Raw genomic sequence first — 15,341 nt, 5'->3', positions numbered from 1 at the left:
CCTTCAGCTGGATTTTTACAAGCCTAAAAACAAAGGTCTTTCTGGAAGCATGTGGGACTTTTTTCTATTCTGGTCCTGCCAACCACAGGAATGTAAAATGTTATGTAGAAAAGTAACCAACTTCTCTAACCTGAAAGGTGAGGCATAGTGTGTGCAATGGCTGCATAGAATCTAACACATATCTGAAGATTCAAATACTCAGAAAAATCTGGGGAAGCTTAACAAAAATCAGGCTGAGATAAAACCATTTTACCAGATCTTATGATGTATGAATTAAACCTCAACTAAATAAAAAACTTTTTTTCCACCAAATTTACGTATTTTTTTTTTCTTTGCTTAAAAATATTTTTTAAGGTTTATTTATTCTGAGATAGAGTATGCAAGTGGGAGAGGAACAGAGAGAGAAGGAGAGAGAAAATCTCAAGCAAGCTTCCTGCTGTCAGAGCAAAGCCGGATGCGCAGCTTGATCCCACAAACCCCAGAAATCAGGACCTGAGCTTAAACCAAGAGTGAGACACTTAACTGAGTGAGCCAACCAGGTGCCCCTATTTATTTACTTATTTATTTTTTAAGTTTTTTTTATTCAAGTAATCTCAATACCCAATGTGAGGCTCGAACTCATGACACCAAGATCGACAGCCACATGCTCCTCTGACTGAGTCAGCCAGGAGCCACTCTTTCATCAAATTTAAAAAAGAACTCCTTTGGGTGCCTGGGCAGCTCAGTCATTTAAGCATCTAACTCTTGATTTCCACTCAGGTCAGGATCTCACAGTTCATAGGATCAAGCCCCAAGTTGGGCTCTGCACTGGCAGTGCAGAGCCTGCTTGGGATTCTCTCTCTCTCTGCCCCTCTCCTGCTTGCATACTCTTTCTCTCTCTCAAAAGAAATAAACTTAAAAAAAAAAAAAAGAACTTCCTTACCTGTGCCAGGGATAATCTGTGTAGGCATGAGATTCTCTGGTTCATGGGACTGCCCCTTTGCACACTTCAACCAGGAGAAAACTTCTTCATCACCCATCTCCTCTGTCTCTGAAACAGAAATGAAACGACTTTATTTATATTACTAGGGTCATAAGATGTATCCCTCTTAGTGAGTCAGAGTTTCAGATCCTAAAGGCCATTTTTTTCTTCAGCCAAAGAAGATAGTATCTAACTTAAAAAAATCGACTTCACTGATTTACTGTTATTTATTGTATCTACATACAAAAAATCCAACAATTTAGTGTACACTCCCATGAATTTTCATGAATGTATACAGCTGCATAAGCACTACCACAATCATAACATAGAACATTTCCATCTTCCTTCCTAAAGTTCCTTCGAGCCCTTTGCTTAAAGTCATTAGCCTTTTCTTAACCCCTGGTCACCAGTGGTCAACTTCCTAATACTAACATTTTTGCTTTTTCTAGAATTTCATATAACTGGAAGCATACAGTATATAGTCATTTGTGTTGGATTTATTTCATTTAGCATGATTGGAGATTCATCCATATTGTTCATGTATTGGCAATTCATTTCCTTTCATGGCTGAATACTATACTGTGGTATGGATATACATTTTTATTACCCATTTACCAGCTGGTGAACAGTTGGATTATTTCCAATTTGGGGCTATTATGAATAAAACTACTATTAACATCCAAGTACAATCTTTTGTGTGGACATATTTTCTTTTCTCATTTTTAAAAAATGTTTATTTTATGTGTTTATTTTTGAGAGAGACACAGAGCACAAGTGGGGAGGGGCAGAGAGAGATGGGCACACAGAATCCAAAGAAGGCTCCAGGCTCAGAGCCATCAGCAAAGAGCCTGACGCAGGGCTCAAACCCATGAACCGTGAAACTGTGACCTGAGCCGAAGTCAGACGCCTAACCAAGAGAGCCACCCAGGTGCCCCTGATGTTTACTTATGAGATGGACAGACAGAGAGAAAGCATGAGCGTGGGGGAGAGAGAGAGAGAGAGACAGAGAGAGAGAGAGACAGAGAGAGAGAGAGACACAGAGGGAGACACAGAATCCGAAGCAGGTTCCAGGCTCGGGGCTGTCAGCAACAGAGCCCAACTCTGGGCTCAAACTCACAAGCTGTGAGATCATGACCTGAGCTGCAGTCGGACGCTCAACTAACTGAGCCACCCAGGTGCCCCATGTGTGGACACATTTTCATTTCTCTCATAAACATGTAGAAGTGGGATGCTGGGTCATATGGAAAATTTATGTTTAAACTTATAAGACATGGTCATACCGTTTTCCAAAAGGATGGTACCAATTTCCATTCCTACCAGCAACTGTTAAGGGTTCTAGTTCCTCCACATTCTTGGAAACACCAGGTACTGTCAGTTTCTAAAATTGTAGTCTTCTAAGTGGGTAGAGGGGTTTCTCGTTACGGTTTTATTTTTTCCTTTTCCAAATGAGTAGTGGTAATTTTTTTAATGCATTTATTTTCCATTGATCTATCTTCTTTGATAAAGTATCTGTTCAAATCTTTTGCTCACTTAAAAATCAGGTTGTTGTCTTCTTACTGAGTTGTGAGAGCTCTTTATGGTAGATTCAAGTCCTTTAACAAATAGGGAATCAGCAAATCTTTTCTCCCAATCTGTGGCTTGTCTTTTCATTTACTCAAAGTGTTGTTTGAGGAACAAAATATTTCAAATTTGATAACAATTCTTCTTTTGCTTTTTGTGTCCATACAAGTAGTTATCCAACTCAAGGACACAAAGATTTTCTCCTATTTTTTTTCTAGAAATTTTGTAGTTATAGCTTTTTATGGTTAGGCCTACAATTTACTTTTGATATATTGTGTGGGTAAAAATAAAGCTCATTTGGGGCGCCTGGGTGGCTCAGTCAGTTATGTGTCCATCCGACTTTGGCTCAGGTCATGATCTCACGGTTCATGAGTTTGAGCCCCACGTCAGGCTCTGTGCTGACAGCTCAGAGTCTGGAGCCTGCTTCAGATTCTGCATCTCCCTCTCTCTGTGCCCCTCCCCCACTCATTATCTGTCTCAAAAATAAACACTAAAAAATAAACAAATAAAGCTCACTTTATTTAGTACAGATACACAATTATCCCAGTACCGTTTGTTGAACTATCTCTTCCCAACTGAATTATCTTGGCACCTTCATTACCTAATCAGCCGACTATATATGTGTGTACATCTCTGCTGTTGTATTACCACAGTGCCTTAAATTCCTGTAGCTGTATAGTCTTAAAATGAAATAGTATAAATCCTCCAAATGCCTTCTTTTTCAAAATTGTTTTCGTTATTCTGGTCTTTTTTTTTTTTAAGTTTATTTTTGAGAGAGAACATGCAAGCAGAGGAGGGGCAGAGAGAGAGACAGAGAGAGAGAGAGAGAGAGAGAAAGAGGGACAGAAGATCCAAAACAGGTTCTGTGCTGACAGCAGAGAGCCCAACGTGGTGCTTGAACTCATGAACCATGAGATCATGACCCAAACTGAAGTCAGACCCTCAACCAACTGAGCCACCTAGGCACCCTTAAATTTATTTTTTGAGAGAGACAGTGTGAGTGGGGGACAGAAAGAGAATTTTAGGCAGGCTCCATGCTGAACATGGAGCCTAACATTGGGCTCCATCCCACAACCCTGGGATCATGACCTGAGCCGAAATCAAGAGACGGATGCTCAATCAACTGAGCCACCAAGGCACCCCATGTGTTTCTTACCTATTAATTGAATTTATCCTTAAGCACTTCATGGTTTTTTGATGTTACTATAAATGATATTAATTTAAAAATTCAATTTCTAGTTGCTCATTGACAGCATATAGAAATATAATTAATTTTTGTTCAGTTTGTCCAGTAATCTTGCTTAAACTCACTTATTAGTTCTTGTAGCTTTTTTTGTAGATTACTTGGGGTTTTCTTTTTTAAGTTTTTTTTTAAGTTTATTTGAGAGAGAGAGAGAGAGAGGGAGTGCAAGCAGGGGAGAGGCAGAGAGAATCCCAAGCAGGCTCCATGCTCTCAGCAAAGAGCTCAGCGCAGCTCTTTGAGCTCAATTCCATGAACCGAGCTGAAAGCAAGATTCAGAGAGTTAACTGACTGAGCCACCCAGGCGCCCCACCCAACGTGGGGCACAAACCCATGGCCCCAGATCAAGAGTCATATGCTTTTCCGACCAAGCCAGGCAGGAGCCCTCCTTGGGGTTTTCTATATAGATGATCATGTCACCTGAGAATAAAACACATTTTACTTGGGGCACCTGGGTGGCTCAGTTGGTTAAATGGCTGACTTTGGCTCAGGTCATGATCTCACGGCTCATGAGTTCGAGCCCTGCATCAGGCTTGCTCCTGTCAGTGTAGAGTCTGCTTTGAATCTTCTGTCCCATCCTTCTCTCCCTCACTTGCTGTCTCTCTTTCAAAAATAAATAAATCTTAAAATTTTTTTTTACTTCATTCCAGTATATGCGTTTTGCGGGAGGGATGGCATTATGCTTTTCTTTGTCTTTTATTTCTCATGCGGACTAGTAACTCCGGCTCAGTGCTGAATAGAAGCTGTGAAAACAGGTATTTTTGTTTGCTCCTGATCTTAAGGAGAAATATTCAGTCTTTTGCATTATGTAAGATGTTCCTATCTATACCTAGGTTCAGTGTTTTTCGACCCTTATTTCTTTATCACTTCCCTCCCAAGACCTTTATAGACATTTTTTTTTTTTTTTTGGTAATTATACTACCCACCCCAAGAAAACTGAATGCAAGATATACTACAGATCTGTATTGTATATACTGTTTCATTTTCCTTCTTCTTTTGAATTAACTGCTTTTGTATGATTTGCCTTTGTCTCCACTTTTGGCTGACTGGCTATATACACCTCTTTATTTGCTACTGTTTGTTCTTGGGGTGGAGTATCTCTAGCTTACCACAGTCTGTCTTCAAATAGTATACCACTCTTCACATACTGTGTAAGATTCTTATATTCTTCCATTTCCCCTTCCTTTGTGCTATTACATATTTTAATTTTACACATTTAAAAAAAATTTTTAATGTTTATTTTTGAGGGAGACAGAGTGCAAGCAGGGGAGGGGCAGAGAGAGAGAGACAGACAAGACAGACAGACAGAAAGACAGACAGACAGAATCCAAAGCAGGCTCCAGGCTCTGAGCTATCAGCAAAGAGCCCAATGCAGGGCTTGAACCCACAAATCATGAGATCATGACCTGAGCCGAAGTTGGACGTTTAACCAACTGAGCCACCCAGGCACCCCTAATTTTACACATTATAAGCCCCAAATTACTTTGTTACTTTTGCTTTAAACAATTATCTTTTAAAAAGTTTAAAAATAAGAAAAAGTCTTTTATATGTACTCACATATTTACCCACAGATGTTCTTCATTCCTTTGTGTAAATCCAAATTCCCTTACTGTATCTTTTTTTCCCCTGCTTTTGCACTGTGAATCTGCTGGTGATGAATTCTACCAGCTTTTCTTTGTCTGAAAGACTATTTCACTCTCGTTTTTGAAGATATTCTCACTAGGTATGAATTTTAGGTTAATAATTGGTTTTCAGCACTTTAAGATGCTGTTCCGTTGTCTTCAGTGGAAGAGCGTTTCTGACAACTTGGCTGTCATTCTTATCTTTGTTAGTTTGTATATATAAAGTACTTTTTTTCCCTCTTGTGATTTTCAGATTTTCTCCTTATTGCTTTTCAGTAAGGTGGGTAATGATGTACTTTGGTGTGGTTTTCTTTTAATTTAAAAAAATGTTTATTTTTGAGAAAGAGAGACAGAGTGCAAGCAGGGGAGGGACACAGAAAGAGGGAGACACAGAATCGGAAGCAGGCTCCAGGCTCTGAGCTGTCAGCAGAGCCCGACAAGAGGCTCAAACACACAAACTATGAGATCATGACCTGGGCCAAAGTTGGATGTTTAACCAACTGAGCCACCCATGTGCCCATGCTTCTTCTATTTGAGATTTATTGTTGATTTGTGGTTTTATAGCTTTTCATCAAATTTGGAAAATTTTTGGAATTTTTCAGGTATTTTTTTGTATCTGCTCTCTGACCATTTCTGCCTGATATTTCCTATATATAAACAAGGCACTCTTTAACTTATAAATTTAAGTCTTTCTTCTCTTTGTGCTTAGTTTTGGATAGTTTCTATTGTTACATCTTTAAATTCAGCTTCTTGTGCAGTATCTAATTTGCCATTAATCCCACCTAGTATAATTTTTGGGGGATTTTTTAATCTCTAGACCATTTATTTGGGTCTTTTATGTATTTTCTATTTCTCTCATATTTCCCTTTATGTATTTATTTTTATTTTTTGAGAGAGAGAGAGAGACAGGGAGGGAGAGGGAGAGCGAGTGAGCATGTGCTTGAGTGAGGAAGGGGCAGAGGGAGGGGGAAAATCCATGCCCAGTGTGGAGCCCAACGTGGGGTTTGATCTCACTACCGTGAGATGATGAATTGAGCCGAAATCGAGTCGGATGTTCAACCAGCTGAAATCAAGAGTCGGATGCTCAATGACTGAGCTACCCAGGTGCTCTTTCCTTTATGTCTTTAAATATATTCATATGATTTATAATAGCTGCTTTAAGGCCTTTTTACAGTAATTCTATCATCACTGTCATTTCTGGATGTGTTTCTATTGAATGTTTCTTTCCCCCAGATTATTGGTCACATTCTTTTTTTGCATACTTGATTATTCTTTTATTTAACAAAACTTTATCACTAAAGTATAGTTGACATGTACTGTTAACATACTAAAGTAGTTCTGGTGTACAACACAGTGATTTGACAATTCTATACATTATGCAATGCTCACTATAATAAATGTAGTTGCCATATGTCACCATACATGTCATTACAATATTATTGACTATATTCTCTGTGCCATACTTTCCATCCTTTTGACTTATTTATCATTGGAAGTTTGTACTGCTTAATCCCTGATACGTATTTCACTCGCCCCACCCCCATTGCCTCCCTTCTGGCAATCACTAGTTTGTTTTCTGCATTTATGAGTTTGTCTTGTTTTTTTTTTAAATTAATTTTTATTTTTTTTAAAGTTTCATTTTTGAGAGAGAAAGCAAGAGTAGGGGAGGAGCAGAGAGAGAGGGAGAGAGAGGAAGTGAAGCGGGCTCTGCACTGACAGCAGAGAGCCCAATGTGGGGCTTGAACTCACAAACCATGAGATCATGACCTGAGCAAAAGCTGGATGCTTAACCGACTGAGCCACCCAGGCACCCCTATTTTTTTAAAGTGGTTTCTATGCCCAACGTGGAGCGTGAACTCATGTTCCCAGGATCAAGACATGCATGCTCTAGTGACTGAGCCAGAGAGGCACCCCTGTTTTGTTTTTTAGATTCCACATGTAAGTGAAAAATATGGTATCTTTATTTCACTTAGTGTAATACCCTGTATGTCCATCTCTGTTGCTGCAAGTGGCAAGATGTCATAGTTTTTTATGGCCAAGTAATATTCCATAATGTATATGTAGGTGTATATATGTATATACACACTTAGGCTACTTCTATATCTTGCCTGTTGTAAATAACAGTGCAGTAAACATAGGGGTGCATATATCTTTTTGAATTAGTGTTTCCATCTTCTTTGGGTAATTACCCAGTAGTGGAATTACTGGATTGCATTTCTGTATTTTATTTTTTGAGAGACTTCCACACTGTTTCCACAGTGGCTACACAGATTTACATTGCCACCAACAATGCACAACCGTTCCTTTTATTTCCACACCCTCCCCAACACTTGTCATTTCTTGTCTTTTTGATACTAGTCATTCTGACAGGTGTGAGGTGGTATCTCATTGTAGTTTTTATGTGCATTTACCTGATGAGAGTGATGTGCAGCGTGTCTTCATGTATCTTTTGGCCATCTGTAGGTCTTCTTTGAAAAAATGTCTATGCAGGTCCTCTGCCCACTTTTTAATCGGGCAGTTTTAGGTTTTTTTTTTTTTTTTTTGGTGTTGAGTTGTGTAAGTATTCTAGTTTTGGATATTAACTCTTTATTGGATATATCATTTGCAAATATCAAATATCTTTTCCCATTCAGAAGGTTGCCTTTTTGTTTTGTTGGTGGTTTCCTTCGCTGTGCAAAAGCTTTCATTTATTTTTCTTTTGTTTTCCTTGCCTGAGGAGACATATCCAGAAAAATGTTGCTATGGCCAGTGCCCAAGAGATTACTGCCAGTGTTTTCTTACAGGTGTTTTATGGTTTTGGGTCTCACATTTAATTCTTTAATCCATTTTGAGTTTATTTTTGTGTATGGGGTAAGAGGGTAGTCCAGTTTCATTCCTTTGCATGTAGCTGTCTAGTTTTCTCAGCACCATTTACTTAAGAGACTCACACCTGATTATGCTTTTTTTTTTTTTTTTTTTTTTTTTTTAAGTAAACTCTATCCTCATTGGGGGGCTCAAACTCAAGACCTTGGCTCTACCGAATGAGCCAGCCATTTAGCTGATTATTACTCATACCCTGATTTTTCCTGATTGAATGCAGAGCTTTGTGACTTTAATGTTTCAGAGTACTGGATTTTGGTGTAATCCTTTAAAGAATGTTTGATTTTAGTCTGGTGCATAGTTAAGTAACCTGCAGATCAGTTTGATCCCTCCAAGGCTTGCTTTACACTTTGTTATGGCATCTCCACAGCAGCCATTATTCTGGGACTACATTAGTCCCACTGCTAAAACGTGACCCTTGTGCACTCTTATCCAGAGTCTTTCCAGTCTGGCTTGTGGCGATACAAATGGTAAGTTCTGGAAATTATTCAGTCAATTGCTTTCTGAAAGTTCCTTTTTGGGCCTTAAGGAGTTTCACCTCATGTGTGTGCAGATCACTACAGAGCCAAAAACTGAGGTGATCTCTCTGCAGCTCTAACGTCTTCAGCACTCTGCCTCACTCTTCTCAGACTCTTATCTCTGTTTCAGCTCAGTGAGACTGTCAAACTGGTGTAGTTGCTTTTCCCTCTACTACAGCCTGGAAACTGCCTGCGGGCAGTAAACGGGAGCAATTGTAGGATGTGCCTTGTTTCTTCCCTTCTCTTAAGAGACAGACTCATGCTGCCTGCTGTCCAATGTCTAAATCCATGATTTCATATATTTAGTCTGGTTTTCTTATTGTTTATGGCAGGAGGGCAATTCCTGTAGAAGTTAATCTTTCGTGGGCAGAAGTGGAAGATCTAACAGCTACATAACACATAGTACCTAGTGGATGTCAGGCCCTGTGCTAACCATTTCAAGTACATGATCTCATTTAATCCTCACAACAATGCTGTGAGAGAAATACTCATATTATCTTTGTTTTATAGATAAGGAAACTGAAGCTCTGAGGGATTAAGAAAATAGCCCAAGATACCACAGGTGGTATAAAAGATGTGGAAGTAGGATTCAAATCCCAGTTGCATACCTCTAAACCACCATGTTCCAATGGTTGCACAATATCTCTGAAGAGGGAAGGATGAGGTTAAGGGGCAAGTAGTAAGATAAAGCAAGGAAAAAAGGAAGCACAAGATTTGAATAGCCTTTTTCCAAAGATGAATACAGCCAACAAGCACATGAAAAGATGGTCAACACCATTAGTCATCAGGGAAATGCAAATCAGAATCACACAATGAAACAGGGACTACTTCATAGCCACTGTGATGGCTATAACCTAAAAGGCAGACAATAATAAGCATTGGCAAAGACGTGGAAAAACTGGAAGCCTTGTGCATTGCTAGTGGGATTATAAAATGATGTAGCTACTATGGAATACAACTTGGCAGTTTCTGAAAGAATTAAAAACATAGGACTGCCATATAACACATAAAATCCATTAAGTATATACTCAAAAGAAATGAAACCTATGTTCACACAAAAACCTGTACACAAATGTTCATAGTGGTACTTTTCATAATAGCTCAAAACAGACACAACCTACATGTCCACTGACTAATGAATGGATAGACAAAATATAATACACCCATACAATGGAATATTATTTGGCAACACAAAAGAATGAGTTAATGATACATGCTATCACATGGATGAAGCTTTAAAACAGTATGCTAAAGTGAAAGAAGTCAAGTCACAGGAGGCCAAATATCGTATGATTCCATTTATATGACATGTACAGAACAGGGAGAGATGAGACAGTAAGAAGATTAATGGTTACCAAGGGTTGAGGAGAGGGAGAAAAATAGGGAGTTAGTGCTACGGGTTACATTTTTTTTTGGAAAGACAAAAGTGAAATTTGATAGTGGAAATGGTTGTACAACCTTGAGAATATACTAGAAACTTTTGAATTGTACACTTTCAAAGGGTGAATTTTATGGCATGTGAATTATATCTCAATAAAGATGCTGTTAAAAAAAAAACACACAAGGGAAGATGAAGAATAACTTTCCTTGGATTGTTTTAGCCTTCCCAGTTAGGCTGGAATATTGGCAACCATAACGCCTCATAATGCAACAAAAATGAGTGAAGCTAAGCAGCTAAAATGGGGGCACAAACCCATTCTTGCTTCAAGTCCCATACCTCCAATGACAGGTTACCTTTAGAATTGAACAGGACAATATTTGCTCACCACTGCGCGGACGGCTTTTTCTGAGCCTGTAACAGTCAAGGCAGACCCCAAATCCACATTTGCGACAAACCCAGTGGATGTTGAAGAGAGTTGTTTCACATACATCACACATCTCCCGCACACCACGCACTGCTCGCTTCCATGCCACTTTCTCTGGTGGAAAGAGGAAGAGGGATATTGTTGGCATTGATCATCCTGAATAACAGTAAAAGACTACAGATCCACTGACTGCTCCTCAAACTGTTTTGTCCAGCAATCAAACTCAAAGATGCAAGAAGCTGGTGTTTCTATAAATGTAAGAGAAACAAAATAGATGGAATTGTTAATATTTCTAAACAAGTGTCAACGATATAAATGCCACGTGTTGTTATTTAAAGATACTGTAAAAATGTCAATGTGGGGGAGTCTGAAATAAGAGGATTCTTCACTTGAAATGTAGGGTATAATGTCTTGGGAGAATTTTCCTTGGTGTAGAAATAGGGTACAGTATCTCACAGATATGGAAACATCATCAGTGTCTGAATAACAGCGGGTTCTAGGTATGAAACATCGTACCCGCTAGCACTTCATCTACTCACAAACCATATAATATCACTTACTAATACAAATAGGTTCAAAGCAAACTCAAAGTATTTAGAGTGACCCAAACCCAGACAGGGATCAAGGAAGGAATAATGTCTGCTGGATATAGTTAGAGCCTCAGCTCCTTAGTTTGCTACAAAGAGAAGTCTTATCAGTCTTAATTTGTCCACAGAGAATGCCATTTGTCACTCTTTCTACTCCTGTGACGTAACAGAAAATACAAGTTCCCAAATAGAAGTGCCTGGAAGACAAGGAAGTGGGTGTCTTACGATGTGGCTCCACCATCATCATGGCCTCTTTCTCTGACATCACGAGCTGGCAGAACTGGTCCCCAACATTGGCCAGGATGTATTTTGAGGTTTCTAGGTCTATTCCTTCTGCAAGGGAGGAAGAGGGAATCCACAGGTTCATGGCATCAGGGTCACTCTGCTGGGGACTCAGAAACCCCTCCACACGGAGTACTCCCTTTCGAGTGAAGATCAACCTGAGATAGGAAGGCAGATAATCAAATACATGGTAAACAGCAGCCATGCAAACTAAAACACACCTAAAAGCCTAGGATCTACAAAAATTAAATGAGCCTTAAAAGGCATTAGAGTGCATTAAGAATTTTCACCCTAGTGGGGCACCTGGCTAGCTCAGTCAGAAAAGCATGTGACTCTTGATCTTGGGTTTATGAGTTCCATCCCCACATTGGGTGTAGACATATTTAAAAAGGAAAAAAAAAGGGGCACCTGGGTGGCTCAGTCGGTTAAGCGTCCGACATCGGCTCAGGTCATGATCTTGCGGTTCGTGAGTTCAAGCCCCACGTTGGGCTCTGTGTTGACCGCTCAGAGCCTGGAGCCTGTTTCAGATTCTGTGTCTCCTTCTCTCTCTCTGACCCTCCCCCATTCATGCCCTGTCTCTCTCTGTCTCAAAAATAAATAAACGTAAAAAAAATAAATAAATAAATAAATAAATAAATAAAAGGAAAAAAAATTTTTTTTAAGTTTATTCATTTATTCTGAGAAACAAAGAATGTTAGAGGGATAGATACGGGCAGAGATAGGGAGAAAAAAGAATCCCAAGGAGGCTCCACGCCGTGAGCACAGAGCCTAACGTGAGGCTTGATCTCATGAGCTGTGAGATCATGACCTGAGCCAACATCAAGAGTCAGATGCTTAACTGGCTGAGCCACACAGGCACCCCTCCAAATTTTATTTATCTATTTTTTTTAATGTTTATTTATTTTTGAGACAGAGAGAGTCAGAGTGTAGCGGGGGAGGAGCAGAGACGGAGGGAGACACAGAATCTGAAGCAGGTTCCAGGCTCCGAGCTGTCAGCACAGAGCCCGATGTGGGGCTTGAACTCACCAACCATGAGATCATGACCTGAGCCAGAGTCAGACGCTTATCCAACTGAGCCAGCCAGGTGCCCCCAAATTTTGTTTAAAAACTAATTTTCAAAAAATAAAAAAACAAAAAAATAAAAATAAAAACGAATTTTCACCCTATTTGACCAACACAGTATACATTCTCTGCAATAGTAGAAAGGTTTATTATTAACACTTAATATGTCTGGGTTCTTTAAAAAGCTGTGTCAAGAAACATCTTTCAGTTTCTCTATCCACCTGAGTGGTGTGCACCCACACCACTGAACGTGACCAGAGGAAAATAGCCATGCTCATTGTCACATTTGAAATTCACGTCTAACTATGTCAGCTGAGCCCTTCATGTTGCCTTCCAGTTACAACAGTTTCCTGGTGCATGCCCTCTCCTAGATGCCTGTTTCGTAGCTTCTCTTTTCTTTTCTAACCTCCAATATAATTCTCTCATGAGGACCTTGTTATGTATTCCATGGAGAAAATACAAGAAGTCAGAAGAGATGTCCCCCAAGTTCCCAACACCATACTACCATGCCTTCCTGCAACTGGGCCCATGTTCCATCTGACGTGCTGCTGCTAGGAATGAACTAGGATCCCAGCGAAGACCAATCTCTCCACCTATGCTCTACATCCTCTACATCCTCTCACGTAGGCAGCCCTCCACATATTCTTTCTTCTACATCATCTATCTTCCTCTCTACTGAATCATTCTTGTATTTGAACTATCTCAAAAATTCTCTAAGAATTTTCTATCTCAAAAATCCTCTCGATCCCACACCCCCCTCCATTTATCTGCTTGTAAGAGCAATGTTTCTTGACCGAGTTGTCTATACTGATTGTTACCAGCTCCTCTTCCCTTTCATTTTCTTACTCCACTCCAATCAGGCTTTCCCTCACCAACATACCAAAACTGTTTTTTGATAAGGTCATTACCCCTCATTAAATCTAACGGTCACTTTCCGTTCTCATCTGACTTGACCCAATCCCCAGTATTTGACAGAGTTCATTATTCCTTCCTGGAAATACTTTCTTCACTTGCCTTCCAGGATACCTTACTGGCTGTTCTTTCTTAGCTGCCTTTACTAGCTCCTCCTCATCTTTCCCATCTGTCAATGTGGGAGAACTCCAGGACTCGGTCCTAGGAATGCTTCTCTTCTTTGTCTACATTTGGACTCCTTCAGTGATCTCAATTAGGCTTAAATACCTGATGACATCGAAATTTTTATCTGCCTGGACTTCTCCCCTCAACTCTAGAGTTGAGTTTCCAGCTGCCCTTTCAACATCTCCATCTAGAAATCTTTTTTTTTTTTTAAGTTTATTCATTTATTTTTGAGAGAGAGAGAGAGAGAGAGAGAGAGAGTTAGTTAATTCAGAGGAGGGGCAGAGAGAGAGGGAGAGAGAGGGAGAGAGAGAGAATCCCAAGCAGGCTCTGCCCTGTCAGCATGGAGCCTAATGTGGGGCCCTAACCCACAAACCCTGATTTCATGACCTGAGCCAAAATCAAAAGTTGGACATTCAACCGACAGAGCCACCCAGGTGCCCCTCAATCTAGAAATCTAATAGGCATCTCAAATTTTACATGCCCAAATTAAAAGTTCCCATTTTCTTCCCCAAACCCGCTTTTCCCTAAGGAATCTCCTTATCAGTAAATTGCAGTCCCATTTTTCCAGTTTTCAGGTCAAAAGCTGTAGAATCCATTTCTTCTTTCATGCTCTACATCTGATCAGTCAGAAAATCCTGTGAGTTCTACCTTCAAAATATATCCTTAATCCAACTGGACTCATCACTTCCATCACTAAGCTACTGTCATTCTCACCTGGATAATTCCAACAGCCTCCTAATTTCTCTGTGCTCCTGCCTTTGCCTCAATATAATCTATCCTCAGTAAGGTAGTCACAGTGATCCTTTAAAACATTCCTCAGCGTCACTCATCAACTCAAAACCTCCAATGACTTCTTATTCAGCACAAAAGCCAAGGCCCTTAGATTAGTCCTTTAAAATATGGACTCATCATTAATTTTGTGACCTCAATTCCCCTGCCCCCATTCTGTATTTTAGCCACCCTAGGTCCACAAACACACCAGGAATATTCCAACCTCAGGACAGTTGCCCTTGTGCCCTCTACCCGGAAAACTTGTCTCTCAGAGACATGTATGGTCCACTCCCTCACCTCCTTCATGTCTTTACTCAAGTCTTACTTATCTTCTCAAGTCATCCTATTTAAACTATAGCCTCTCTAGGGGCGCCTGGGTGGTTCGGTGAGTGCAGTGTCTGACTTTGGCTCAGGTCGGGATCTTGTGGTTTGTGAGTTCGAGCCCCGCGTTGGGCTCACTGCTATCAGCACATGGCCTGCTTTGGATTCTCTGTGCCCCACTCCCTCTGCCTCTCCCTCGCTCACATGCACATGCTCTCTCTCAAAAAAACAAAAACAAAAACCCCCCACTAAACTGTAGGCTTTCTAACGTCCCCACAGTTCAATCCTCTTTCCTGTCCTTATTTTTCTCAGTTATTAACAGCTAACATGCCATACATTTAATCTCTTTTCCTTATTTATTGTCTGCCTCCTCAGCAAACCTCTTAAGGGCTAGATTTTTATGGTTTTATACAGTGTTTAATCCTCAATGCCTACAACGATGGCTGGCACAGAGTATGTGTTCAGTAAACATTTGCAGAATAAGTGAAGCTACACTATGTGGATAAATCATTTGGATTTCTGTTTCTTAAAAATTAAGAATTCTTGGAAGATTGTTTAGAGGAAATTCTTTTTCTAAGTTTATCAAGCAGAAAAAAGTGACTATCTGCTGTTTGGTAAAAGCAGGGATACTCCCAGGATTTTCATCAGTTATATCTATTTCAAAGACACTTCACAT

At 40.0% G+C, this 15,341-nt stretch overlaps 1 protein-coding gene across 5 annotated transcripts in view; it reads right to left on the bottom strand.

Annotated features, from left to right (window-relative positions):
• Positions 1 to 15,341, bottom strand: part of KDM3B (lysine demethylase 3B) — a 75,663-nt gene that overhangs the window by 17,846 nt on the left and 42,476 nt on the right. For all 5 annotated transcript variants that reach the window (XM_049649271.1, XM_049649269.1, XM_049649272.1 and 2 more), the window contains 3 exons: positions 11,378 to 11,592; positions 10,527 to 10,679; positions 923 to 1,030 (listed from right to left, as the gene is read on the bottom strand). In XM_049649271.1, the coding sequence (XP_049505228.1) occupies positions 923 to 1,030; positions 10,527 to 10,679; positions 11,378 to 11,592 (476 nt within the window). The remainder of the gene's footprint in view (positions 1 to 922; positions 1,031 to 10,526; positions 10,680 to 11,377; positions 11,593 to 15,341) is intronic.

The sequence above is a fragment of the Panthera uncia genome, assembly GCF_023721935.1.
Source record: "Panthera uncia isolate 11264 chromosome A1 unlocalized genomic scaffold, Puncia_PCG_1.0 HiC_scaffold_17, whole genome shotgun sequence".
NCBI classification, from domain to species: domain Eukaryota; kingdom Metazoa; phylum Chordata; class Mammalia; order Carnivora; family Felidae; genus Panthera; species Panthera uncia.
Note: the sequence above shows the minus strand (reverse complement) of the source record. Positions and strands in the feature narration are given on the sequence as shown.